This window comes from Sorghum bicolor, chromosome 4 (assembly GCF_000003195.3).
Source record: "Sorghum bicolor cultivar BTx623 chromosome 4, Sorghum_bicolor_NCBIv3, whole genome shotgun sequence".
Classification (NCBI taxonomy): domain Eukaryota; kingdom Viridiplantae; phylum Streptophyta; class Magnoliopsida; order Poales; family Poaceae; genus Sorghum; species Sorghum bicolor.
The window spans coordinates 55,879,485-55,898,224 of record NC_012873.2 but is presented as its reverse complement, the minus strand read 5'-3'; the positions used below and the strand labels follow the sequence as shown (position 1 = coordinate 55,898,224).

Here is an 18,740-nt window from a genome sequence, read left to right as displayed (position 1 = left end):
GCTCTACCCTACCCTAGCTGCCACGGCCATGGACGCGGCGGACGACCACCCCGGCCGAGCCAATGCCGGCCACCACGCTTGAGTAGAGCGCGAAAAGAGCAGCGCAAGAGCATCAGTGGCTCACCGCGATCCCAAAGGAACAAGAAGCAGCGTCGGAGAAGCTCGGGTTGATGCTGGCCACGTGAGATGCTCACGGCGGCGTTTCGGCCGGAGTTGGAGAGGAAAACGGCTCGGTGTGAAGTTGTGGAAGGGTAGAGCTTGCGCTCAGGGGCGCAATCGATGGCTAAGGACCTGGCGAAACTCGGGGAGTGCTCGGGTGGATTGGGAAGGGAACGATCGAGGCGAATTTGGAGTTGGACGAGCCGCTGCCCGTCGGTGCTCCCGTGGCGAAAAAGAGATCGGCGATCACAGGAGAGAAGGGCACGTCGCGTTCCACTTCGCCAGCAGCTGCTCCACTTTGCCACGGATGCGGACACGCGCTATGACGGGGTGAAACGGCGGTTCACGAGTCGGCAAACGCCGATCGACGCTCGGCGGCACACCGCCATGAACAGGGTCGAGCTTATCCCCCTTTTCCCCAAAATACCCTTTCTGAAAACATAAAATTACTCTGGGATTTTGAATAGAAGATGAAAATATGCCAAAATAAAAGTTGTACAAAAATTTGTGAGCTACAAAACATCTTTTGGTGGCCAGAGCTAATTCTGAGTGAAAATTAGCTAAATTTGCCAAACAGTTTTGAAATTCAAGCTAAATTCCAAATTTTTGAATTGGGGCAAAACAGAATTTCCAAAATTACTTTTGATTTTGTAAAACAACTTGAAAAACTCCCAACATGAAAGTTGTTCAACTTTTCAAGCCCTACAACTCTCATGTTGACCATTTTTCAAAATTCCAAACAGATTTTGAATTGGAGATTTAAGTTTGAAAAGGGGACACTTTCCGGAAATCTGTATTTTCAAAATTACTTTGAATTTTGTACTGAAACTTCAAAAACTCAAAACACCAAAGTTGTACATCTTGACAAGACCTACAACTTTGCTTTTAAACTCAACTTCAAATTCTGCTTGGTTTTTGAATTGCACAAAAGGGGGCAAATCTAGGGTTTTGGAAACTAGGGTTTTCCCCCCTTAAGCTTCTCGGAAAACTCTCACCCAACGTTTTTAAACTCCAAACAAGCATCCATACATAAAATAAACACACTTAAATTCCTAAACACATTCATCCAAAATAAACTTATTTTAGGTTAATGCATTAGTGTGTGCTTAACATATTTTTGATGCAATGCTCATGATGACATGTCCCATTTTTAGTTCGCTCAACACGAGAGTGTTACAACCACTCAAGCAACAAATGAATTTTTCTCATATTACATGGTGAGTATTAGTGAATTTACTAACAAATTTTTGGTGCACCCTGGTGCCAGTGCACCACGGTAACACAGCGTGGCTTCGCCCCTGGGGTCGAGCAACCCCCTCGGTTAATGGAGGACTAGTTGAAGGAGTAGTGGAAGGTGGTAGACAGTGGTCAATGGCGATGGCGCCGCCGGCAAGGACGGCGGTGGAGGTTGGCAGTGGCTTGGTTGGACACACCAAGAACATGGTGTAGTCGGCAGTCTTATGGAAGGAGAAAAAACCAAAAATAGGAATCATGATGAGGAGTTTCCTTAGGGCATCCGTGGTGGAGGAAGAATAATGACTCATCATATGAGCTGCCATAAGTGGAGAATACGACTCATGAAGGAGAGAGAATGAATAGATGCAAAATTTGACTCTTGAGAATAGAAAACGGTTTTGAAGGAATGAGAGAAGCAACAATTGCCCTGCTTGGCTATAAGGGCCTTGTTTAGTTCCTAAAAAATTTTACAAAATTTTTCAGATTCTCTGTCACATCGAATCTTTAGACACATGCATAGAGTATTAAATATAGACGAAAATAAAAATTAATTGCACAGTTTGGTCGAAATTGACGAGGCGAATCTTTTGACCCTACTTAGTTCATGATTGGACAATATTTATCAAATACAAACGAAAGTATCACTATTCATATTTTGCAAAAATTTTTAGAAGTAAACAAGGCCAAGTTCGTACTCGCTTGAAGAGAGATATGTGTTTTATGTTTTTGTGGAGCCCATGGTGCTTTTTGTATGCCTGACTCCTGTTTTCCTGACATGTCGCTGTCTAAGTGAGGCCGTTTTTAGTTCACCTCGAAATTTAAAATTTTTTCAAAATTCTCCGTCACATCAAATCTTATAGCACATGCATAAAGCACTAAATCTCCTACAACTCAAAAGAACAAAAGTAAGACCACCGGATGGTGCGACTTTTTTTGGTAGCTCCCCCACACCCCGACGTGCGAAACCCCCGACGCCCCAACGTGGAAGGGTAAATATTGAAAAAAAAAACAACTTAGGATTCCTGATGCAAATTTACAACACACAATAATATATAACAGAGAGGTGGAAGGGTGCGAAATGAAATAAAGAAAAAGAAAGAATTCCTGATATAAAATCTCAGTCCTGTAAAGGAAACAAAATTAATCGCATGCTCTTCTAAAGGAAAGAATCGCACGGTACCAAATCCTCGCCCCCGACGCCCTCGCACTCGCCCTCGCCCGACGTCGCACCTCTTCCTCCATCGTCCTGGGTCCTCGTCGACGCCCTCGCCCCCGACGCCCGACCTGCGTTGCCAGGTCAGGAGACTCGCCCTCCGCCACCGACGACCGACGCCCTCGCCCTTCACCCTCGCCCGCCCCCGACACCGACACCGTCGCCCTCGGCCGCGACGCCCGACCTGCGTTGCCAGGTCTGGAGAGTTGCCCTCGCCCTCGCCACCGACGCCCGCGTTGCCTCGACCCCGACGCCCGACGCTCGACGCCCGACACGCGACGCCCGACACGCGACGCTCGACGCGCGACGCCATCGACACCGTCGCCCTCGACCTCGCCCTCGCCCCTGACGCCGCAGCCCAACGCCCTCGCCGACCTGCGCCTCATCCTCGCCCGACGCCCTCGCACGACCTGCGTCGGGTTGCCTCGACGCTCGACGCCCAACGCGCGACGCCCTCGCCCCCGACGCCGCAGCCCAACGCCCTCGCCGACCTGCGCCTCATCATCGCCCGACGCCCTCGCACGACCTGCGTTGCCAGGTCGCCCTCGCCGTCGCCCGACCCCCGAGCCCAACCTGCGTTGGCAACCTCAGCCCTGCGACCGTCCTTGAAGCCGTCAATCCTGCGTTTTGCCAGTTCCTGGAGTCGCCCTCGCCTTTGCGTTTCCTGGCCAGTCCACAACCATAAAACAAGGTGAGTTACATATTATACACATCATTTTGTTTCAAAGTAACTAAATATTAATTGTAAAATTTTAGACTGGGGGTGCAGCTATTCAAATAAAAAATTTAAAACAGCTCTTTACACAGTTCAAAGTAACTAATATTAATTGAAAAATTATAGAATGGGGGTGCAGCTATCTCCTGCATTGAAAATATTTAGCCACACTAACGATAACTGGAATGAAGAACACCCAGAATATGTCATACACAAAAAGTCCACCCTGTAAATGGAAAAGGAAAAATGCATTTACATACGGCCTTATAAATGAACAGAGAATGTTTCAGTGGCACTCAAAATGGAAGGGCCCAGCCCCAATTACTTCAGAACTATTAATCTATTATACACCAGACAAAGGTTCCATATTTTAATATTCATGTCATAAAATGATCACCAATTGAAAGCTTGCTAAGAAAAACTTTTATACATTACTTAATAAATATATGACCAAGTGCATGCTAAAAAAGACAACATACAGACAACAAGCGATACTTTTAGGCGGCGTGAGTACATAGACAAATAAAGTAAAGATATGTTAAGACCAGATGGTCCGTAATAAGTCATATGTAGATATATAAAATATTATAGTGGTGATTATGATAGTGCAGTGATAATAAAAATAAGACAGGTTTGTGACTGAAATAATGAGGATGTGTTCTTAGAAGTTATAACAGAAAAATAGATACGGTGGAAGAGCTCTTCTTATTAAATTTATATTGTGAATTCTAAATTTTAGTATATATGCCTTCGTTAGGTTTTCTTTTCCCAAAGCAATAAAGCATGATGAAAGAACAAGAATCAGTAAACTCAGATTAGGATCATCTGCAAATCCACATGCTGTATAACACAAAGTGCCAAATAATTGGAGATATGATATAAAAAGAGCTCTATCTATTATCAAGTATCACCAGTGACAAAAGACAAATCCATGAAAATATAAGGAGGGGCTAAACACGCTATATCGCTTTAAGAAAACTATATGTACCATAGAAGACAAATATAGTAGTTTAGAGCAGTTTTATATTGAAACATTGATGAGAAGTATGAAAACTGAAATAGATCATGAAAAAAAAATAAATGATTCAACTTATCTGCACTCAAAGTCTCAAATCAATAAATGGCATGTGGCTATGATGTCCATTCCAATCTATCAAAAAGACATAAACAGGCTATCATAAGACACCAAAAATGCACACTTAAATCTTTTCCTAATTTCTGGATCAATGCAAGGAGAAAAACATATAGGAATACAATGCAGACACACGACAGCAATGAATAAAAAGAAAAGGCAAAACTAACTTCTGAGGATATTATAAGTTAGAAATTTGTGAACATACATTCTACATAAATTGCACGAAAGTAATATGCATCACCTGCAAATTACCCAGAATCTTCTCAAACCAAATGGAGTGTGATTCTGCAAATCGCTCATTTCTGCACTCTTGGAAAGTCACACCCAGCAAGAAAGTACCCAACCAACAACTGTATGTCTAATGAATTGCCAAACAGAAAGGCAAGCATATTAGTAAAATGTGAAGGTAACAAGGGCATAGCTATAGATCAACATATACTATTTTCAGACATAACTTGCAGTAAAAAAAAAGCAAAAGGACAAAATATGCAAATAAATGAAGTTAAGCAATATAACAGCATTTACCTTCTAAATGTTTCTGTCATTCAATTTTAGTGGTAATTTTAGTAACAGAGAAGTGAAAAGTAGAAACTTCACAGATTGGTAATTCTATTGATTTAGCAGCATCGGCGTAAAATGACACTAATTAAATAGTATGATAGCATAAATGAAACACAGCCGCATGATCAAACTAACAGAGGGCTGAGATGGAATGTGTCACATATAGGCACTAATAGGTTGTGCACAGGCGCATTGGTTGTGCACGGTCCCAGCTGGGAAAGGTGTTTTTTGAGAACCTTGAGTGAACCTGTTTTAATATATGGATTTAGAAATCTTATTACAGCCATAGTTTGCAGCTTTAAGATGCTGAATAGAACATCAGAATGAAGCACTAGCACTACGAAAAAGAAAGCGTCAGTTGCACAGAATTTCATGCAAAACAGTTGGGAGCCCTAAGCTACCTCAAACCAAACACATTTCCTTCCCACCACCTAATCGGAGGTCACATCCTGACGAGTCGGGCATAGCAGTCGGCCATAGCAGAACTGCAGCTGGACTCTGCAACATGGTTATCGGGTATCAACATGGTTATTCCGTTCTCCCCCTACAGAAATTTAAATTTCTTGCCAAAGTTTCATTTCAAAAACTGTGCTTAGTGGGGACTCCCTGATCCTTTTCAGCCATGAAACCGAATGAAAGCAAAACAAAACAAAAACAAAAACTTCTCAAGTGAGAAAAGGGAAGCACCTTGAAGACAGAGAACACATGTAGAAATCCCTCTCTCCTCCACACTTAATGTTCAGAGCTGCTCGGACGGAGATGATTGAGAGTCTCCTAAGGATATATAGCTGAAACAATTCATGAAAAAATGTTAAAGCCAAATCCATCACATTTGTTGATGTGCAATTACATCTAATGCTATGGAATTACCTGTTGCTCAAACTCAGCCTCTGATCTTGAACTCTTGGTAATAAAAACCTGCTCAATGACTGGCTCTGTCTCCAGTGCAGATTCATCCAGGTCTGAGTTATCAGTTGGAACTGGACGCCACCCGAGTATTACATGTCCCAGTGATTCGGCGACCTGCAAGGACAACATCGTTAATCAGAGGAAATGAAAACATGCAAATCCTGCATTGCTAATAGGCTATCAAATTTATTAACAGTGTTACACCAACCTTCTTAAACTCAGCTTTGCCCTTCTCACGACGCTTTTCATCGGTTGGCATAAATAACATTCCAACAGCATACTCGCCTGGTGGCGGTAGCTCAAACCCAGCATCCTTTGTGACCTGCAGGAACACCAAAGCAAAAGCAATGAATTAACTGTCCAAAAGAACAGTTTCGCTTTCTTATATTTCTTTTTGTTGCAAAGAACTCACCTCTTTGAAGAAGTCATGTGGTAGAGCGACCATGATGCCGGCACCGTCTCCTGTGTTCTTCTCACAGCTACAGGCACCACGGTGTGCCATTCTCTCAAGCATCTCAATAGCATCATTAACCTGTGGTAAAAAAAAGGAGAGCAAAATTGGCATCCCAAACGTGATAAATCAAAATAGTGTAACTACAATACATGTGGCATCGCCTCTTTGAAGGAATCGATGAAACTCACAGTCGCGCGCTTGTAATCGCCAGAAAGCTCAGCGACAAACCCAACGCCGCACGCGTCGCGCTCGAACGAGGGATTGTAGATCTGGTCCTCCCTTCGCTGCATCTGGTTGACCCTTCGGTGGATTCGGCCATTCCTTCACCCCCGAGCTCTATCCCTTGGCCAGATTCGGCCGTTCCTTCACCAGCAGGCAGCCTGGCGCGACCGACATCCAGCATAGCCGAGGGGTGAGAGAGGAGGGGCACTGGAGGATGGAGAGATGGAGCAGGGAAGGACTATGGTGGCGTCCAGGATTGGTAGGGCGATGCTCACCGTCGGAAGAGGAAGAGGTGAGCGAGTGAGAAGGGGAGGGGAAGCGACGGAGTCGGAAGAGGAAGAAGCTCCTGAGCGAGTGAGAAAGGGATGGAACCGACGGAGACATCAAGATGGATGGAGTGTAGGCGTCGGCGATTAATTATTTTTTGTTTTATTCATTTCAGGCTCCAAAAAACTTTTAGTAGAAACTAAACAGTGCAATCCTACAAAATATGTTTTCAGTATAAATTACTAGCTATCCTATAGCAACACATAGGCATGCTAACCTATATTTAAATAAAAGTAAAAAATTGTTTATGTATACTTAAATTGTATAATAGGGGTAAACTAATTTTATATGGAGAAAAAAATATGTTCCATTTTTAAATGTGAATATATTTTTTAAAATTTCAAAATAAAGTTTTTTGTCTTGTGGGGAACGATGTATAAATCTCTGCAAAGCACATATTTGTGATTGTATTATTGAGAGATTAGATTCTTAATTGTAGAATTTATTGTAAAATATGTAATGTGAATACACAAACTTGCCATGTTTAGCTTTATGTTTTCGATCAGTAAGAAAAAATGCTTATCATGATTGACCCTAGACCTGTTGAAGAATGGTGTAAAGACACACCAGCGCTTATGTATGCCAAATACACTCTTGGATTTAGCTACAACTACACGGCCGCAGTAAATAAACATATTCCTGGATGGGATGAAGATGTTTTCAAATGGAAATTTAAACGGGCAGAAAACATTGCAAAGGACATAGATGGGTAAATAACTCAAAATCACCATAGTTTACAATAACAAATACATATGGTTTAACTATTTCTATATATTGCTGATCGTGAATCTTGATACAGGTACTTAAGTGGATTTCTCATCTTACAGTATATGTCTGCATGGAATAGACCACAAGCCACACACATTTATACCGTGAGTTTAACAGTTTGTCTCAATTTTTATACAAGATTTATTTCATAAAAACGTTGTATTATTCATGCGACACACACTAATATATATACATATACTCAAATATGTGACAGAATGGTATGGAGATGCTGCGAAACTTATTTGTGGATTTACTAGCGCACGAAAGAAATGGATATCGAAGATTTCTTCCTGCCGATATTAAACATTATCTTGGTCGTATCACCGAAAAGTCTATAAAGTAGAATTTGTGAACTTATAACATAATGCTCTCCGTGGCTATGTTTGATTTCAGAAACTTTGCTTCTTTAAGATAAATATCACTTTATAGCTGGTATTTAAGTTTTATTATAATATTATTATCTTATTGTGCGATACATGTATTTTTAATAAAAAATGTTAGTTATCCCGTAGCAACGCACGGGCACGCTACCTAGTATAGAAGAAAACAAAAACTAATTGCACAGTTTGTCTGTAATTTATGAAACGAATTTTTTAAGTCTAATTAGTTTATAATTGGACAATATTTACCGCAAACGAACGAAAATGCTAGAGTACCAAAAATCCGAAATCTTTTCGCAAGCCTGAGTCGATGCACCATTGCCGATGCTCTTATATAAAATGTGTATACCAAGTGCTACGGAGTAGTAAATCATAAGCGATCCCGATTTAGCATTTAAAAAAAAAAGATCTGAAAAAAACAAAACGAGGAAAAAAGAAACCGGTTGGGCAGGCGGCAGCACGAATCCGACGCGGGTTGACGCCATGGACGCCTTCATCAAGCGGCCTCTCGTTCGTCAGATTCCGCCGCCTGGCTTCGAATCCTGCTCCAGCGGTGGCGCCACGACGATGCACACCAACCCCTTCAGCTTCGACCTTGGCATTGCGCCTCCATATATATTCGACTGCCAGCTCCAGGTGCATCTCCGGTGGCGACATGGGGAGGAGGAAGACACATCCCTTCAGCTTCGGCCTCGACATTGCTCGTCGTCCTCCGATCAGCTTGTCCGATCTCTGTGATGATTATTTTCCTCGGCCTGCCCAGCTCGGGCCGTTTCCAGCAATGAACGTTCGACCTCGCCGTCGGCGAACTCCCTGCGTTACCAGTACCATCCGCCGGCTTCAATCCGTCACCGGTCTACGACTACGGCAACCCCTTTGACGCCGACGGCAGAGCTTCCCTTGCCATGGAGGTTCCAGCACCGTGGGACCCGTGCTACGACAACGACGACGGCCACGTCGTCCAGCCGGGCGTGGAGGAGCCCGCCGTATCGGTGTCGTCCGCTGCTCCGGTCTGCGACGGCGGCACCCTCAACGACGACGACAACTCCACGAGGGTTCTTCCGAAGCTCTGCTGTTTCTATGACGGCCACGACGAAGACCTCGAGGCCACCCTCCGGGCCTAGGAGGACGAAGCCGAAGCCAAGCCGTCCCCGGACTACCTGGAGACGACGCAGCGGGGTCGGATGAGCCAAGACACCCGCCCCACCCTCGTCGGCTGGATGAGACGGTTCGCCCAGTGCTACGGCCTCGCCCCCGGCGCGCTCCACCGCGCCGTCTCCTACGCCGACCGGTTCCTCTCGGTGCGACCGCTGGCGGACGACGTCGGCATGCCCCGCCTCCGTCTCCTGGGCGCCGTGGCCGTCTACGCCGCGGCCAAGTACGAGGACCAGGGAACCGTAGAGGTACTGGACGCCGCGGACATCGCCAGCTACGGCCGCCGCTGCGGCGGCGGCGGCGGCTTCGCCTCGAGCAAGGAGGAGGTGCTCTGGACATGGAGCGCGCGCTGCTCGCGGCGCTCGACTACCGGCTGGGCCGCCCCACGGCGTACACGTTCGTGGAGCACTTCACCCGTCACTATGGCCAAGAGGAGGCGCGCCTGGAGCTCCGCTCCTGCGCGCATGACTTCGCGGACATGTCGCTGCTCCACTACGGCTGCCTCCAGCACAAGCCGTCGGCTGTGGCTGCGGCGGCCATGTTGCTGGCGAGGCTGACGCTGAAGCCGACGTACGGGCAGATGAGGTGTTGGAACAGGGAGCTCAAGGAGCTGACGGCCGGGGTACGAACCCATAAAATTGGAGCGCTGCGTCGAAGCAATACACTCTCTCATTCCTCACCATGGTGATGGCTCCTACGACGTCATCGAGCTCTTTCCAATGTTCTATGCGATTGCGGACGACCCAACGAAGTATAGGAATTAACAGCAGAACTACTCTGGTGCTCCGAGATGCACGGCCAGAGGTTTTAGCTAACGTAACTGCACAGAATCTGAGCAGATTGTTTGGTAACTTTTTGTGGCAAAACTTATGTATTTTAAAAAGCCAAAATGTCTTATAATTTGAAATGCATGGAGTATTTTTGTATTCATCTTGTGAAAAGAGTTTAACTGCACTGTGTGTGCGTGTGTTTATGACAAAAGACATTTGTCTCATGTAGTGTGCACATAATTACAGTATTACATACACATATACACGCCACCGACGCAGCTTTGTTTCTTCATATATCAGCATCACAAATACATATATAATCACATTAGCGCAATACATGCATGTTAACAGAATATATATTGAGATTGGATACTCATGATAATGCACGCTCGAGGTAAGTACCCATGCATAAGGAGGAGTAAGTCATTTTAGTTTATATATATATAAAATCAAGCAGCCGCCAAGAAGAACATTCCCTCTCAAAGTCATAAAGATTAGCCATCTTGGGTTCATTTGATAGGATATAGCTGAAAAACCAAATAACATACCTAAATTAAGGATCGACACAATATATTTTACATTTAGTTATTTTAATTAACGTCTATAGGGTAATTCTTGGTTCATTATTGTGCAGTCAATTATCTTTTCACCAAAATAGGTCGCCCTAATATAAATCCTTGAAATAACGCCTACTCAAATTTCATAGCACCAAATAATGTGTTACACTCGTGACACACTCCTCTACTAAAACAACATGAATATATATTTGGTAGCTCATATCAACACTCTGCAAGTATTAGATCAACTTGGTTCTTTTGTTGGTTAGTATATCACCTTACCCAACAAGGATTCTGAGCGAGAAGTTATGTGTTTGGTTATTTAATAACCAAAGCGTTTCAAAGTCCGTACAGACGAGATTTTGCTTGCTCCACCAAGAGAGCCAAATTGGCTCACCTAGCTAGGGGAGCTTCTCGTTGCTCGTGCCAGCTAGGCAAGGCCAGGACCAAAGATGCCTTACATAGCTCCATTGAAATAGTGTTTACACAAAAGTTCAAATACATTGCTAGTTAATTGTCATGAAATATGTAATAGTTTACCAAGACAAACTACATGTATAACAAAACAAGCTTCCACATTGTCATATTCTTTTGTCTAGCTAAGGGCATCCAAAATGCTAGTGCATGCCAATCATGCATGAAAAGTGAACATAAGCCCAGTTGAATTTCTGAAGTGTACACATCAAATTAATGTGGGACACATGATATAGTAAAAAGCTCTCTCTCCTATCCATCCTATATCCCCCATGCAGCCAAGCTTCATCTCCATTCCTCATTCTTCCTCCCCCATCCCCTCACTACCCCTCCCAACAATCCACACATAGATCCAGAAATTAGGCTTAGAACTAAGTAGAATAGGGATAAGCTCATCTAGACATGGACCCGACAGATCAATAAGCTCTAGAGTGCTATAGCGGATTGATTAGCTAGAAATTTTGCAGCATTATATTGGACATCAGGTTGCATGTGGTGGTGCAAGTGCAAGATGCCTTCGACAAGTGTGTTGAGGGGATGGGTCCTCTTGTGGTTTTCTTCGAGGAGGTGGTGGCCTGGTGGCCATGCTATTTCACATGGAGGCTCAACATGGCCACGATATTTGGAGGGTAATAGACAACACCCACACCACTGTTTAGCAGTTCTCATCCACCAACACATTGGTGAGCATCAAAAACCACCCAACAATGAGGTGAAGCACCTCATCAATGCACTTAACCTTGCTAGACACTATAGCCTTAGGAGCAGCGAAGGTGCACTCCAAGTGGTGCTACCATGCTAGCATTCAGGGGCGGAGCTTGGTTAAGGTCACACTGGGCCATGCCACCCCTTCCCAATACAATTTTTGTTTGCTAAACAGTGAACTTTTTGTTGTTCATGAGTCATTAATACTCAATTATATAGAATGGCCCCTCTTAGCAAGCTTCACCACTGCTAGCATTGACAAGAGAGTGGTGTACAATGGCCATGTGCAAGATACATTATTTTATGTAGCTTAGGGCTTCTGGAGTGTGGGAAATAATTGGGGCCTTAAGACCCAATTGGCATTCATAAAGGTAGCCATATACATAATAGAGAGTTTAACTTAACCCAAAAACACATAAGACTCATCTATTGGCTTAAATCTCGACCTTAAGGAATAAAAAATTAGTACTGCCAATCCATCGTCACATCCGCTAGGGAAGAAGTGGTGGATCACAAGAAGGAGGATTGCAAGAGCATGTGCATGGAGGATTTCTAGCATTGTGGATCTCTAGCACTTAGGCTATGTCATTGTGGTGCTAGTGGAGGGTACTAGAATGTCGTTGTTGTGTAAGTCTACTAGAGTTGGAGCTCATGGACACCGCCTAATTTGGCTAAGAAAGAGCACCTCCATGATGGCAACATGCAGGGGATCCGCAAGGAGGGGTTATGGGCTTCGTCATTGGTGGCAAGCGACCGCCAAAACACCTAAACAAAGGTACAAATTTGGCATGGGTGAGTGTGGGGCATTCCATTGGACAATGATTTTACGTGATTAAGCGATGGGGAAATGGAGGAGGCCAACATAAGGTGTTTTTTAATTGTCAAACAGGACCCACCTTATGGTCTAGTACCAGTTTCCTACAAAAGAGGAGACCATAGAAAATATGGGACTTGCCTTCATAGTGAATTCAAGCCCTATTGTATGTTTTGTTGTTGATGATTCTTATTAAGGATCTAACACATTTATTGAGCCATGAACATATTCTAAACACAAATGGATAAGGCATATGTGCTTAGTCCCCTCAAACAGGAAAAGCAAGAATACCACATAAAGATCATTTTTAATTTTTTTTGTGATGCTTATATTATGTTTAGGATGCCGTACTATCAACAAATAGCATTCAAAAGTGCTCAACTGAACTAATAATACTTTAGATACACTTGATGCAACACATGCACTATTAGGGCCGGGCTAAAAAATCTAAACAAATGGACAACATGTAGCCTTACACCTAAGTGTTGCAGATAATCTATGGAAATATCCATCAAGTTGTGAACTATCCATGCCTTTGTGTGGATTATCCGCTAATTGACTCTTTGTTGTAGTCTAAGCAAATTGTCCAAGAGGGTGTCTAGTTATGGATTATCTATGCATGTGCATGGTATTTTTACAAATTGACCGTGCCAACGACTCTTTTTGGTGGGTGGGTATTAATACCTCATCACTCATTCTAACAATTACCTTATTAAGTTTTGAACAAACCCTAGACAAGAACTCTTTATACCATTTAAGGTGTTTTCCTCTCTTCCACCTTTTGCTCACTTTTGTATTTCACTAGGATTTGAGCGAGATCTTGAGTGGGGGTGACTAAAATTCCATCCCTTCAACACTCATTTCTTCATCAAACCCATGGATTGGTGTTTGCTACTCTTCGCTCCTAGAAGGCTAGACGTTGGTTGTTGAAGCACCCAAGCTTGTGGTGTGCTCCAAGAAGTTACTATTGCCCCAAATACTCTAGTAAGTACCCTCAAGCCTGATCTTCATTAATTCCTTGAGAAGAGGATATGATTCAAAGAGTATGAGCCTCTATGGCTTCCACAATAATAAGGATGTAGGCACATCTTGGTTGAATGGCTAAACCTTGGATAAATATATTTTTCTCATGTACTTGGCTTCTTTCTTTCTATCGAAGCTTGTTCTTTGAGTTTCTCATAAAGCATCGACTTTTAGAGTTAAGCCCAATCTACTTCTCTATTGATTTTGAGCTGCATGTGACCTTAAGAATAGGTTAGGAACACCCAAGCAACCCAAGACACTTTGTTGATCTAATTTTTTGATGGGGTTGTGAGTAGGCAACCTCACACCTCTGAATACTTCACAAACTGGCGAAGCATTAACAACAATCTATGTGGATTATTTGCAAGTGACCTAACTTGTTTTTGAGATAGTGTTTAACAGCCTATTCAACACCCACTCCCCTCCTCTAGGCCCTATTTGATCATTTCATGCCTTAAGGTCCCTAGAGGTACTAATTAAACACTCTGGATGCCCTTAGTGTGACTCATCTGCATAATCAAATTTAGGCTCTAGTAGAGTTGGCTCGAACACTATGATATTAATGGTTCAGTACTTCAGTAAGCATCCCATGGTGTGATTTGAACCACACCTGGAGCTATACTCTAAGAGCATCATAGAATTTGTGCATCGAGGAGCTATAGATATAGGTTGTCACATGCATATATGGGGTTATTTGCAAATTATGTTAATGCTTATGGTATATGCAGAACAAACTAAAACATATACTTTACAAGTATGTGCTGTGGTTGGCTAGATTTGTTCCTTAAATATTATATCTAAAAGAACAAGTGCAACAAAAGAACCCACATATTTTTTTTACCGAAGTCAACTTGGGGAACCTCAACCTATTTTTATTTTTTTATTTCAGACATGTTTAAATTCGCTCCCACGAGGAGTCAAACCCAAGTCTGTTGGATGCTATCCATGTGCTCTAACCATTAGGCTGGAGACCCTTTGACAAGAACCCACCTATTATAGGCACATTCTCTCAATTTGGTTCAAAACTCTTAATCTCAAGTGCCTTCTATAAACATACAAAAGTAACTTGGCCATACATCATAATAATAACAGCCCAATGTGTATCTTTGCTACACAAATATCATTTCACAATAATTGGCATATCAAACCAAATAGCTTCAAACTAATAAATAAATAAAATTTTAATTGCACACCTCAAATAATTAGATCCAACCAAAATAACTCCTAACAACTAACAACACATTACAAGTTTACAACAAATCCATCACAACAGATATCAAACGAATATTATATCTGGGCTCACACATCACTATTTCTAAATATAATTCTAAAGGAGAACCAGAAGAAAACATGCATATTGGTGACCATTATTTGTTGCATTAAAAGAGTATATAAACACAATATACTATTTGTTTAGTATTTTTGTGTTTAATGGCTAACCTTGTAATAGTTCTTTGTCTGCTACTCAAAAGGAGCATGTTTTAAATGTCATTGGATTTTCTAATATATATACATGTCACTCTCTAGTAGTGTTTTAACAATATTGAGTAGCACTTAGACAATGGGTTAAAATTCACTAGCATCTCAGTAACTAATACTTGACGATCAACTTTCGCCAAACATTGCACCAAGTAAAAAAACTAGGTACTATATCTAAGCAAAGAATATCTTTGCTACTCAAATTAATATTCTTGGACCATAATTGGCATCCAGCAAAAACACCACACTAGTAATGGATAGTTCATAAGCACTCTGCAAACCAATCGAGGTCCGTTTTGCATTGTACAATAATTGGTGTCATGTGTACCATTTTTATTGATGTCATATTAGTTTTGCTCTAAGTCAAATATTTGTATTTTTTGCCATTGATTTTAAAAAATATATAGATTTATGTCATAAGATTTATATTTTTATATTTACCATAAGAAATACTTTCATAACATATAATATGCTGTGAAACGATAAGCACTTTTTAAAATGGTTGGTCAAACATAATAACATTTGACTTAGAAAATGTCAAACAAACGGAGTAGCTAGTAAAAGCAATGAACAATCAGCCAAAACATTTTACAATTTAGAACAGCTGCCGGATAGAGTAATTGTCATCGAACCAAATAGTGAGCCGAAATCAAACAAGCATACATAACAAGCTCAGAGAAACTGAGCTTCACTGCACTGGGGCGAGGTCGAACTGTTCTCTCCTGCCTCGTCAGGCGTTGTCGTCGTCGTCCGCCAGCGACATCTGGCTGAGTCTGCTGGGACCCGGCGGAAGCCAAGACCCGCCTGCCGCCTGTCGCATCTCCATGCGCCGGCGCATGGCGTCCTCCTCCAGCACGAACCGCCGCATCAGCATTTCGTCGGTCAGCGACGACGTCCCCCTGAAAGCGAATGTCCAGTAGTCGTCCGATTCTCCCGTGAGCACAGCTTCCGGGGGTGAACGGGCACCGGAACGGATGCTCCTCCTCCGCCGCCGCCGCCGCCGACGCGGTGGCGGACTCTTCCTTGAATCCATGACGTCGTCGTCATGGACGCCGGAGCAGACCGGCTTGCCGACGCACGCCACGGACACGCGCGCGAGCGCCGACCCCACCGCCTTCTTGAGGGACGAGCGCCAGCGCGGCCTCTCCGTTGGCGCGCGCTCCCATGCCCGTTCCCGCGCCAGCGCCGGCGGTTCCACGGCCGCGGGGTGCTTCCACATGAGGAGCCCGCTCAGTGCGCGACGGAACCACGAGGGCCGCGCCCTGGAGCCGCCGCCGCTACCATCCCTGCACCAAATCAGCTCAGCCTCAGCGTTTCATGCAACAAACTCTTGACTATTCAGTCAGGAGAGATACATATATATAAATCCAGTCACTACTTGTTAATCACTTATTAAGATCAAGTATAGCTACGATCTCGCAGCTGCGATCGATTGATCTTCACAGTGAAAACCGCGCTGATAATCACCTTGACTGGATCCGCGAGGCGCCCTCCTCCTCCTCCTCCTCCTCCTCCTCCTCCTCCTCCTCCTGTGGCTGCACCGAGAGAGAAGCCTCCATTTCACCCAAAAGCAAGCTATCCAATCTCATCCCCGTCGTCTCGCAAGGACGACGATGGACCAGTTCTTGCCTGTGGCGACCGCGAGAGGGGACTTCGTGCTGCTGGAGTGACACCCTCACGCACTCCTTTTAGTAATTAGTACTACTAGTAGGGCTGCTAATTCGGCCCTTGTCAGAGTGAAGCAGGGGCAATAACACCTGATGTCATGCATTAATCAAGTGCTGAAGCATTTTGATCTCCTTCTGATAGTCTATTGTGTAATTGCTTAACTCCGGAGGAATCCGATCAAGCAAGCAGAGCGAAATGGAGGAATGCATTTATTTCATTGACGGGCTGCGATATTTTTTATATGATAATAATATCTTGTAGATTGATGTAGATTAGTTCGGTGCTTTGGGCAGTGGAGTGTGGTGAGATTTCAAAGCTATCTGTAGGGCCGTTACTGGTGCTTAATGGAAAATGGGGGGTGATTGATTGCTAGAGATGTAGTAGAGATGTTGATGAAACTGAACGTTGAAATCAGAGGAAGAGGACAATGGAACGCGTGGATGGTTGAACGCAAGACCATTTTTAAATGAGAAATTTGAAAAACTCAGGAAATATCTTGTTTAATGAAATCTAAAACTAAATCTTCCCTACTTTTTACATTGCAAAGTACTACAAAAAAAAAAGAGTTCAGGTTCTTTGAAACAAAATTTAAAAGAGAACAAAACATCATGAAAAAAAACGTGGTCGGCAGGATTCGAACCTGCGCGGGCAAAGCCCACATGATTTCTAGTCATGCCCGATAACCACTCCGGCACGACCACTTCGATGCAAAGATCTAAATTTAAACTTATTTATTTCTAAATGTTCTTCTCCAGATATCACTGCACCAAGAACCCAGCCGCCCAGGACCAAAATGGCAGTGCTGTACTCCTTGATTGAACGAAATCCTGCGATCAAACAGCAAAGCAGAAAGACTTGGGAGGGTCATGCGCGGGCGCTCTGAGCAGCAGCAGATCAGCGTGGGCGCGTCACGGTGGCTTTGGTCCGCCGGATCCACGGCAAGCAGGCCATGAGCATGAGGCGTCTCCGGGAGGCGAGAGCGGGCCGAGCCGGGGTAGTTTCGTTTGGGCTTGGACCGGCCGCTCCCGGCGACTGATGGACGGACGGATGCTGACGAATGGAACGACTCTTCTCTCTCTCTCTCTCTCTCTCTCTCTCTCTCTCTCTCTCTCTCTCTATTTAAAAAAAAATCCTGGTTCGGACGAATGGAATGATTCAGGAACGACGAATGATAGGAATGAGTTGGTGCTTTGCTGAATCTAATGATGATTGCAGGAAGCTGGAAACGAAATCGTTAGTACTTAGTACGGCTCTTTTATATATCCTCTCCCTCTCTCTTTACAACTAGCTAGCTAGCCAGAGCCTGGTATCATCCTCAGACCTCTGGAGCTTACATGAGCTACCAATTCGAAAGTGGCAAGCTTTGATGTGCGGCCCTACATACTCTAGTGCCTAGTCTGGCTTATCATTGGATTTCAGGTCTCATCAAGTAGTGCGGTGTTTCTTCTAGTACCCGCCAATACCTTAAGTAGCTAAGTTAATACTAGTGGCATGGTAGTAGCTATCAGTATTAACATTTTGGCCCCAAGAGCTTATAATGAGCCTCATGATGTAGCTTTAGTTGCTTTAACACTTGCTTTGCTGCTCCAAATTGACTAACGCATACGCTTGACCGCCAATTCCAATCATAGTGTGTATGCAACAATAGACGAGTATTTTGTTATCATCTTCAACTCATCTCTAATGTCATTTATTTTAGCTTGCATACTGTATATTACTACTTGCGTAACAATCTCGCGTGTTGATTACAATATGGGACATGCATGTTCGTTTGAGCTCTTGCATATCGTAACAAACCCTCTTTTTTTAAGTGGTGGGCTGTGTTTGTTTCAGATTATCGCATGCTTGCATATCGTAAAACAAATTGCTTGACATGTGTTAAGAACAGATACCTTTTTTTCTCCTCCTTGTCCCGTTCAGTAGTAAAAAAAAAAACAAGTACAGTATATCATATGACGTATAGACGCCCCCACGGCATCCCTTAAAAAATGGCCTTGACGGCGGTGCACGCCGTGG

The 18,740-nt window shown here is 43.6% G+C and overlaps 3 protein-coding genes and 1 non-coding gene across 8 annotated transcripts; 2 read left to right on the top strand and 2 right to left on the bottom strand.

Moving 5' to 3' along the window:
* Positions 1,537–8,120, top strand: LOC8072439 (serine/arginine repetitive matrix protein 1). The gene is made up of 4 exons (XM_002454103.2): positions 1,537–1,566; positions 2,527–3,299; positions 7,731–7,803; positions 7,914–8,120. The coding sequence occupies exons 1-4, from the start codon at positions 1,537–1,539 to the stop codon at positions 8,040–8,042; spliced, it is 1,005 nt and encodes a 334-aa protein (XP_002454148.2). The 3' UTR covers positions 8,043–8,120.
* On the bottom strand, positions 2,392–7,013 carry LOC8056506 (glutamate synthase 1 [NADH], chloroplastic). Of its 5 annotated transcripts, XR_002451753.1 has the most exons (9): positions 6,880–7,009; positions 6,571–6,762; positions 6,341–6,460; positions 6,137–6,250; positions 5,890–6,042; positions 5,707–5,807; positions 5,421–5,517; positions 4,700–4,816; positions 2,392–3,272 (listed from the first exon to the last, which is right to left on the bottom strand). XR_002451753.1 is itself a non-coding variant. In XM_021458181.1 (6 exons), the coding sequence occupies exons 1-6, from the start codon at positions 6,670–6,672 to the stop codon at positions 5,451–5,453; spliced, it is 657 nt and encodes a 218-aa protein (XP_021313856.1). In that variant the 5' UTR covers positions 6,673–7,013; the 3' UTR covers positions 5,257–5,450. The 5 variants fall into 5 exon arrangements, 1 of the variants encoding a protein (XP_021313856.1); XR_002451752.1 differs by lacking the exon at positions 2,392–3,272 and adding an exon at positions 4,169–4,473 and having other exon boundaries at positions 6,571–7,013; XR_002451754.1 differs by lacking the exon at positions 5,421–5,517 and having other exon boundaries at positions 6,571–7,011.
* LOC8056505 (cyclin-F2-2) lies at positions 9,264–9,922 on the top strand. The gene is made up of 2 exons (XM_021459563.1): positions 9,264–9,482; positions 9,509–9,922. The coding sequence occupies exons 1-2, from the start codon at positions 9,264–9,266 to the stop codon at positions 9,920–9,922; spliced, it is 633 nt and encodes a 210-aa protein (XP_021315238.1).
* Positions 17,344–17,425, bottom strand: TRNAS-AGA. The gene has a single exon. It is a non-coding gene; the product is annotated as a tRNA-Ser (tRNA).